The sequence below is a fragment of the Astatotilapia calliptera genome, chromosome 8 (genome assembly GCF_900246225.1).
Source record: "Astatotilapia calliptera chromosome 8, fAstCal1.2, whole genome shotgun sequence".
Lineage (NCBI taxonomy): Eukaryota > Metazoa > Chordata > Actinopteri > Cichliformes > Cichlidae > Astatotilapia > Astatotilapia calliptera.
Genome location: NC_039309.1, coordinates 931,523 through 941,034, shown reverse-complemented (window position 1 = coordinate 941,034; position 9,512 = coordinate 931,523). Strand labels below are relative to the sequence as shown.

The window sequence follows — 9,512 nt, the reverse complement described above, 5'->3', positions numbered from 1 at the left end:
TACATCGAGTGTAGTCAAGAATATGTTTGTAGTTCCTCTACAGCAGGGGTCCCCAATCTCAGTCCACGAGGGCCGGTGTCCTGCAGGTTTTAGATCTCACCCTGGGTCAACACACCTGAATCACATGCTTAGTTCATCATCAGGCTTCTGGAGAACCCCAAGACATGTTGAGGAGGTCAATCATCCATTTAAATCAGCTGTGATGGATCAAGGACACATCTAAAACCTGCAGGGACACCGGCCCTCGTGGACTGAGATTGGGGACCCCTGGTTTAAAGACTGCACGAAGCACCGATCCTCCAATCACAGCCCCGAGCACAGCAGGACACAAGCTGATCACGAGTGTTTAGCCTCTGCTGGGTTTTCAGCAAAGCCCGACTCGCTCCTGGTGGTTCCTTTCTCAAAGAATCTGGGTGTAGCCAAGGGTGGAGCGTGTTGGACTCTCTGGTCTCAGATGTGGTTGTCTTGGCTTCATCAGATGGCGACCTCCAGCTTGGGGTAGTTTGCAGCTGAGTGCGAAGCATTAGGAATGAGAATGAGCACCTCCCACTCAGAGAAAAGGGTGGAGCAGCGTGAGGAGTTTCCAAGGTTTCTGGACATGTACAGGTCATACTGTACAAGGCAGCATGCGTCATTGAGTATATGTGTGTGTGTGTGGGGGGGGGGGGGGGGGTGTCAGCAGAGTAAACACAGTCAGGGTCTTCCGGTCAGAGGTCAGATCCTCGGGTCGTGGCGGGGTGATGCAGATGATCGCTGAAGGTCAGCTGCTGGATGTCTCACAGCAGCAGGCTGATGGCAGTCTGGCTGTATTTGTGGCAGCAGGGAGACGCCTCCGTCTGCAGACACAGAGCTGCTGAAGAGTCTTTTTCAGGTTTTTATTCAACAATTTTTTTTTTTAGCATATTTTTACTTCTAACATTTCTCATAACCCTTAATGTTATTCATGTAATATTACTTTGATTTATTTATTTGATTTCTGACTAAACAGAATGTGTCCAACGTTTAGAATAAATAACGCGCTCAGGTACAAATTTAATGATAACTTCATATTTTTCATTTTCAGTTATTTGGATGCGACTGTAGCGTCAGGAGCAGCCACAAGGGGGCAGTGGTGTGTAGCTTCCTGCGCTCCTCCATCAGTGAACTAACCATAACTTCTCCACCTGTGAGTGAAGGTGTGTCTCATTCTGAGTCCTCAGGACAACAGCTGCATTACCAGGAGTCGGAGAGAAGCGGCGTCCTCCATTGCTGTAGCGTGCAGCTCGGGGGGGGGGTGTTACACTGCCCCACACTGTTCAAACTGTTCATGCACACCAGCGAGCTGTGAGGGCTGCTGTCTCCCAGCAGTTTACTCAAACATATTTTGGGAAAATTCCACCTCTCTGCTCGGCTCTGACCATAAATCACACACACACACACACACACACACACACACACACACACACACACACACACACACATCAGTGTGTGACGCCTGCATTAATCTGACGTCTCTCGCTGTCGTGTTTTGTTTCTGCGTGAATCCCAAACAGAAGCTCGGAGTTTTTCATGAAAACCTGGAAGCTCAAAGTGACGGAAACAAAGCTGCAGTTCCCCTGACGTCCACTGGAGGCTCCACACTGAGTCAGACCCACAGTTAAAATGAACTCGTCCACAGCCCGATATAAAATCTGTCTCTGTGCATCATTTTACCCCAATGTCAGTTTCACGATTAGGGTGTGGCCTATCTGACCACGCCCCCTCATGATTAACTCTGAGGCCTTAAGCCAGGGGTCCCCAATCTCAGTCCACGAGGGCCGGTGTCCTGCAGGTTTTAGATCTCACCCTGGGTCAACACACCTGAATCACATGATGAGTTCATCATCAGGTCTCTGGAGAACTTCAGGACATGTTGAGGAGGTCATTTATCCATTTAAATCAGCTGTGATGGATCAAGGACACATCTAAAACCTGCAGGGACCTCGTGGACTGGGATTGGGGACCCCTGGCTTAAACCGTTTAAAATTCATCTCAGAAATATCATCTCGGGTTTTTTAAAGACGTGTTTATGACTTTTCAGCTGATTCCAGTTGGAGGCGCTGCGCCTGTAAAACACCTTTTTATCAAATTCAGTACAAAAAACAGAAAAAATGAAGAAACATTGACGAGGTCCTGCTACCTGTATTATATTTATGTCTATATTTAAAATTTTACCATTTTTATTGTCATAAAATCAAAACAACTATTTCAAGAATCTGCGAAACACTAAAACGTATGTTACTTATTAGAAATAATAAACTGAATTCCTATTTTTACAGTCTGAGCCGACACGTCTGTGAGAACTGAGAAGTTATCAGTCCAGTTTGTATGTTAATGGAACGATAACCACGACGATCATGTGCTTCACTCTCGTTTCTCCTTAAAGAGTCACCGTTAAACATAAAGAAGAAACCGTTTATTTATGGCTGCTGTGGCATCAACCTGACAACAGATTTGATTTCATTATTTATAGTTTCTGAAATCTCTTGGTTTGCTTATTAAAATACAATTTTACAAAAATCATTTTTAACTTTTTTAATTTCAGTATTTTACTTTGTAATTGACTTTAATTATTCATCACATTCCCTGTTAATTATTATTAAATCACAATTAAGGCGTTTTTTTAAATTCTAATATTTATTCATGGTTTTATTTTGATCTTTTTAATATTGTTTTGAAAAACATTTCAATTATAACTTATTCATTTTAAATGTTTAAAATATTTGCTTTTTATTTTAAACATATTTTTAAAACAGTCTATTAATATGTAATTTTATTTACAGGTTAATTAATGTCATTTTTAACACAAGAAAAATCAATTCTGCGTTTATCACATTATTACAGGAGCTGATTTATCAACAGTACTTTGTCTCAGTTGGACGCTCCGTTCATGTGACCTGATGATGTCACTGGTGTGACATCATATGACCTACGTATGACCTGCAAACTTCCTGTTAACTGCATTCATTTAAAACTTTTCCTGGTCATCAACCGTCAGCGAGCACCTGCATCCACTTTGCTCTCTGTGCAGCGCTGCCACCTGGTGGTGAAACACGGCAGCGCACAGACACACCGAGCGAGCCGTGAAGTTTCAGGTGCTTCCGGTTTATTTCAGGCTACAGGTGCGTGACGCTAAAAGCCAAAATGAGCACCCATAGATCATTACATATCACATGAAAGACATATTTACAAATATAAATTAACACATATTTCACCTCCAAAAGACACGGCGATGGTTTCAAATGGTACAAAACTGCTAAATATATATATGTACATATATAGAAGTGATTATGGGATGTCTCATGAGCTTATACTGCACGTAGTGCACGAAACACTGTCGATACCACACTGAGAACGACACACATTCGTAACAGCTTTGGTCCAAAGAGAACTGAAAGACGACGGCTGGAGGAAACTTCTTTTTTTAAACATGCTGCCCTGGAAGAAGCCACGTACGTCCAACAAACACAAATGTCCTCCTGGAGCTAATCCCGCCGAGCGGCGGTCCAACAGTCCTGCTGTGAGGGGGGAACCTGAGGCACCGGAGAGGCGCTGTCCACCTGTGAGTCCAGACCCCGTTTAGACACCCATCAGACCTGAGGAGGCGAGCACACAAAGCCTCCTGAAGGACGCCAGAGTAGTCGGACTGTGCTGTAAGCGGCGTAGCACCAAAACGCATCCGTGACGCGGCCCGAGACGCTTCAGCAATGTGAGAAAAACCGAGCGGACGGTTTCCATCATCTTTTTATCGGGCGACTGAACAAAAAGGATTTTCGGACGAGAAACAAACCAACTCATAGTGGCGTGGTTTCACGTGGCTTCACGCCTCGGAGCCGCTGGCTGTGACAGTCAGTGACAGCAGCTGTGGATGTGGGCGGCGTGTCGCTCAGAAACAATCGGATCAATAATTCTGTCTTCCAGGGTTTTTTGGCTGGTCTGTGGGGAAGCTTGAGTTATCCCCGCTGATCAGGAAGCGCCGAGAAGGACGTCACTTCCTTTCTAAGCAGAAGCAGAGGGTGCAGAAGCCTGCGCCAGCTTCGAGGGGCTTCCAGCCAATGAAATCAATGTGTCATTTACGACATCATCAAAGCCTCATCCTGACTTTGGTTTGGTCTCAGCTGCGTGGGACCTCGGCCTGACCTACTTTCATACCTGAACACCTTCCTGACAAACACCTGACGCGCTCTGTGTTTAAGACAGAGAGAAACCAGAGGTGAGGCGGGAGTGTTTATATGCAGACAACGAGCAGCTGTTTGTTTGCTCGACCTGAGCGTGCTCAGTACAGACGAAACTTTAAACTGCGAGGATGATCCTGCAGTTCAAACAAACATACAGACTTTTCCCTCCACGATGGCAGCAATCAGCTGTTAGGTTCATTAGTGTGGAGTCAAACTGTGCTCGTAAATCTGAGTAGTAGTTTTAGAACTTTGTAAACTAAAATATCTAAAGAAACGTTATGTTTGTGCATCTGTAGATGAGAATTTGTGTGTGTCTAAAAAAATATTTACACAGGTTACACATTTTTTTTGTTAAGGTTACAGATCCGAAGTGTAAACCTCTCTGCTCCCTCACTCTGTCACTTTTAACTTACAAGTACAAATTTTGACCCAATTTTCTTCCTTTCAGCTGATTGGTCAATATCACGTGAATCACAAATTTAACAATCCAATCAGAGAACAGATGGTTTGGCTGTCAGAGTGGAGCTTGACTGAGCTTCAGGTCCTGGAAGGGTAATACATTTTACCCTTCCATTTCGTGACGGTGGGCGCTGGCTGCAGAACAGAAACAGAACGGGATGAGCAAGAGGGGTCAGAGGTCATGAGACAGATAATCGTAATTATCGTTACAAGCACAAATTCTCAACTTTAGATACAAAAAAGTAACATTTTCACATAGTTCAGTTTAAAACTGTGTTTGTCAATCAGACGACGACACAATATTTATGAGCTTAATCTGAGCCCTACATTAGCGCCCCCTCCTGGCAGTCGTAGTGTATTACATCTCAGAGGAAGGGAACATTTTGTTTTATTGACTTTTTTTAATGCATTTTCCGTCCTAACAGGAAGGTAGGAAGGTCTAAAAAGGTATGAAAGTCGCCTGACCTCTGACCCTGTGAAGGTGACCTGTTTGCAGGTTAAAGGTCGGCAGACTGATCACAGGTGTGAACGGGGTCTGAACGTCAGGGTTCCTACTGCCGACTGTCAGGAGCTTCCTGCTCGATCCGATCTCTCCACCGTGTTTTTGTTTCTTGGAACCGAAGGGTCGCCCTGGAGGCGCCGGGAATGACTGCGTGTTGGATTTCCAGAGAGGTGTAGGAACCCTGAGCTGTTCTAGGAAGCGAGCAGACGCCCGGCTCAGTGGTTCCGGGAGCTGAAGAAGCCCACGCTGGTTGGCGACTCCTTCACTGTCACCGTGATGAAGTTGGCTGTGACGTCTGTGACGAACACGTGTTCCAGGAGGCTCCGCGCCGGCCTCCAGTCCGTCTCCGTGTCAGAGTCGGTGGCGTTGTTGCCGCGGCTGGGTCTGCTGTTGCTAGGAAACAGAGGGTCTTCCGTCTCTGACTCGCTGGTGCTAGTCTCGTCGGAGTCGCCGGTGCTGAGCTCGTTCAGGTTCCTGTTCTGAGAGCCGAGCACGTGTTTACGGCCGTCCTGCCTCACGCCACTATTCCCTCGAGCAGCGCCACCACCCGTCAGTTTGTCCTTCGTCATGCCCTGCTCTGGAGCTCCGCCTCCAGTGCGAGCATCTTTCGCTCCTCCTTTTATGACCATCCCACTGCCACTACTCCGTGGGTTCGCTCTAGCTACCGCCACCCCGCTAGTGTTGCTTCCTTGAAGGCCGCTCGTGGGCGGCAGTTTGCCGACGCTCTGCAGGTTAAGGGCGCGGAGGCTCAGCGCCTGGCTGGCTCTGTCTCGGGGCGACGGCGATGCTGACGATGGCGGTTTGGACAAACTCGTGCTCAGATGCTTGTGTGGAGCCACCCCGCTCTGACCACCGCTGCCATCCTGCCTCCTCTGAGCCAGCAGGGGGCGCTGCACCACTGCGCCTCCTCCAAAGCTGCTGTGCAGTCCCAGCGACCCAGAGGCTCCGCCCTGCTTCACAGGCGTCACCTTAAAGCCGTCTCCTCTGCCGATCTCCGGGACGGAGCGCTTCAGCTCTGACAGAGAGTTCTTATTCTGTGCGGTGGGCGTGGCTTTGTTTTGGGAGGTGGAGCTGGAGGACAGGGAGGAGGTTGAGAGCGAACGATTGGTCCAAATGCAGCCGAGCCCACCGGGTTTGGAGGCCTGGGAGAAGGAGGCAGAAGAGGTCTGGGAGGCGGAGCCGGCCTCCTCTCTGGCGCTCCGGCTCAGGCCGGTGTAGGTGAAGCTGGCCGGCTGCAGTGGCTTCTTCACGCTGGCCCGCGGCTCGTCTCTGGGCAGCTGGTGGTGGCGTGGACCGGGTGGAGAAGGCGGCGGGGGAGGGCGGCTCTTTGCCTGCCTTAGAGCCCTCAGGTCGGGGTGCAGCGGCTTCCTCCCTCGCTTCTTCTTTCGGGGGGTGTCAGGTTTGGCGAGCAGGATCTGAGGCCTCTTCTGAGGGACGGGGTGGACGCGGGGGGCGGGCTTCACCTTCTTTGTGTGCTCTTCATCCTCTGAGGAAGACGAGGAGGCGGTTGATGACAGGCCAGAGGAAGAGGAGGATGAGGAGCGGTCGTCCTTCGTGACGGTGGGCGCTGGCTGCAGAACAGAAACAGAACGGGATGAGCAAGAGGGGTCAGAGGTCATGAGACAGAATCAGGAGGCGGGGTCGGCGTGTTTCACCTGAATCTTTCGAGGTCGGCCTCTCGGCCTCTTTCCCTTCTTCTGAAACAGAAGCTCACGCTCCTGTTCTCTGGAACAGATCGAAACAAACGTTATTTAAACACGCAGACAGCAAGTCCAAATATTCAACACGTCGTTCTTTCATAAAAACAAGCGTGAAATGATTCGTGAACTGACGCGCGTCACATGTGACAAAGATCTGTCAGTTTGTCTTTGATTCTGCTGCTTGTTTCCATTCATTAAAATCATAAATATGAAATTAAATAGTTACATGTACATATATTTATATTTTTCCTTAAATGAAAGTGACGAGAGACGAGAGCGGTCAGAGAGAGGGAGGGGCCACAGGTTGGACTCGAACCTGGGCGCCTGCTCACCCATCAATATGAAATTACATATCGAATATATATTTATTACATGTCCACATAATATAATTATTAAATTGCAATTTTATTATTAAATACATTCAATATACATCATTCTTTTAAAAGTAATTTGAATATTTGTTATTACTATTAGTGTTTAATACATATTAATTCTTTTATATATTATTTACATAGATTTCTGTTTGAATACTAGAATAATAATCTATTAACATATAATATGTAACACATTTAAAATACATAACATATAATAACATCCATCCATCCATTCGCTTCCACTTATCCTTTTCAGGGGCGCTGGAGCCTATCCCAGCTGTCATAGGGCGAGAGGCGGGGTCCACCCTGGACCCCGCCTCTCGCCCTATGACAGGTCGCCAGTCTGTCGCAGGGCCAACACACAGGGACAGACAACCAATCGCTCTCACATTCACACCTATGGGCAATTTGGATTCATCAGTTAACCTGTCCCCACTAACTGCGTGTCTTTGGACTGTGGGAGGAAGCCAAGAGTACACGGGGAGAACACGCAAACACGGGGAGAACACGCAAACTCCACACAGAGACCTTCTTGCTGTGCAGCAACAGTGCTAACCACCGTGCTGCAGAATATAATAACATATTTCTATATTTTTAATAATAAATTAAATCTATTAATTACATTATATAAATATGTAAAGTACGTAATATACATATTTTTAGTCTTTTAATAATTTATTTATTGACGCCATCATTAACTTTTTAAAATATATATCTATACATTTATCTTACTGTGACAGTAACGTTTACTAATAATGAATGAATAATTACATGTATTTTAATATGTAATTCATATGTATATTAGAGACAACACATTTTTATATTATTTTAAATCTTTTTGATACTAATAATCGCAGGACTTTTTATTTCAGTAATTATAACTATCAGTAAAATGAAATATATAATTTATAAATTCTGATATGACATGTTTACATTTTTATAAATATTAAATAATATTAAATACATTTTGTTACTATACAACCTTTCTTAACAAAGTTCCTTTTAACTGCTTATTTAAATTATGATTAAAAACATTACAAATATTAAGGTGTTTAACTAATGAGTGGCTGGGAGGAGCTCCCTGACTGCTCCTCTCTCAGGCCCTTCAGGTGAGCTTCCACGCAGGTGGACGTGGAGCACACCTGAGTTTACCTGCAGTCTGGGGACAAACTGACCTCTTGTGAAAGGCTGCCAGCAGCCGGGGGTCCAGAATGTTCTCCTCGGGCTCCCAGCTGTTGTGCCTGAAAACACGACAAACATTTCACATTCAGGACGGACACGAGCGGGTTTTCTGTGTGGAGCCATCACGGAGGCCCACGCACAGCTGCCAGCGTTATCCACAAATACAAAACATGTCAGCAAATCAACATCAGGCTGCTCGGTGGCGCAGGACCGGCCGAGCCTCAGCTGCTGCGGCCCTGGAGCTGGACGTGTCCGCCGGCAGGCCGTGGATCGACGCCGGGCGCCGATGGGTCGGTACCGGCCGTGCTTCTCCCCCCGTGTGCCGCGATAGGAGCCTCGGTGGCGGCGCGAACCGAGCCGCGGCCCGGCTTTGTTATGACCGTTAGCCGTTAGCAGCTAGCGAGCTACTTACTTGGAGGACCATCCTCTCCACTTCACCAGGTACTCGAACTTTCCCTGCGGAGACAGAACAGTCACAGCGGGCCGGGCCGAGCGGAACCACACAACACCCGGGCCACCGGCGCTGAGCTTACCTTCCTGGGCCGCTTACTGAGGATACACTCCGCGTCAAACACCTGGCCGACGGTGACCCCCTCCATGGCTGCAGCTCCCCGCACTACCAGCGCGTTTCTTCTTGCCGGCCACCGTACTTCCCCTCACAGCGTCAACGACCAGAGCCAGGCTAGCCGGTGAATCGAATCGGCCTCCAGATTACTACTACTAATAATGATAGCATTATAATTATAATATACTAGAGCTGGGCGATATAAGATTTTTTCATATCACTATATGTTTTTTTCATTTCAGGCGATAACGATATCTATCACGATATAAGCCAAATAACTATATTTGTAAGATTTAAATGTGCCGTTGCTCACAAGTAAAATGTGAAATAATCAGCAGCTTGTTTTTATTTAAATATTTATTTCCCATAATAAGTTCAACAGGGTAGATGTACTTAAGGAACATGAGACTTTTTCAGATAAATAAAGGCAAATATTGCAAACTACACAAAAGGCAGCCGCTAAAGCGTTTAAGTTTCAAAATAGAACAAACGAAACAGACTAAATTGTCAATTCCACTTAGAAACAAAATATTA

General features: G+C 46.6%; 1 protein-coding gene across 1 annotated transcript; it reads right to left on the bottom strand.

Annotated features, from left to right (window-relative positions):
- Positions 1-2,776: 2,776 nt before the first annotated feature.
- On the bottom strand, positions 2,777-9,175 carry LOC113027934 (chromobox protein homolog 2-like). Its single transcript, XM_026177780.1, has 5 exons — positions 8,947-9,175; positions 8,826-8,869; positions 8,407-8,472; positions 6,813-6,882; positions 2,777-6,728 (listed from the first exon to the last, which is right to left on the bottom strand). Exons 1-5 carry the CDS (start codon positions 9,010-9,012, stop codon positions 5,373-5,375), a joined length of 1,602 nt encoding a protein of 533 aa, XP_026033565.1. The 5' UTR covers positions 9,013-9,175; the 3' UTR covers positions 2,777-5,372.
- Between the last annotated feature and the right edge of the window lie 337 nt (positions 9,176-9,512).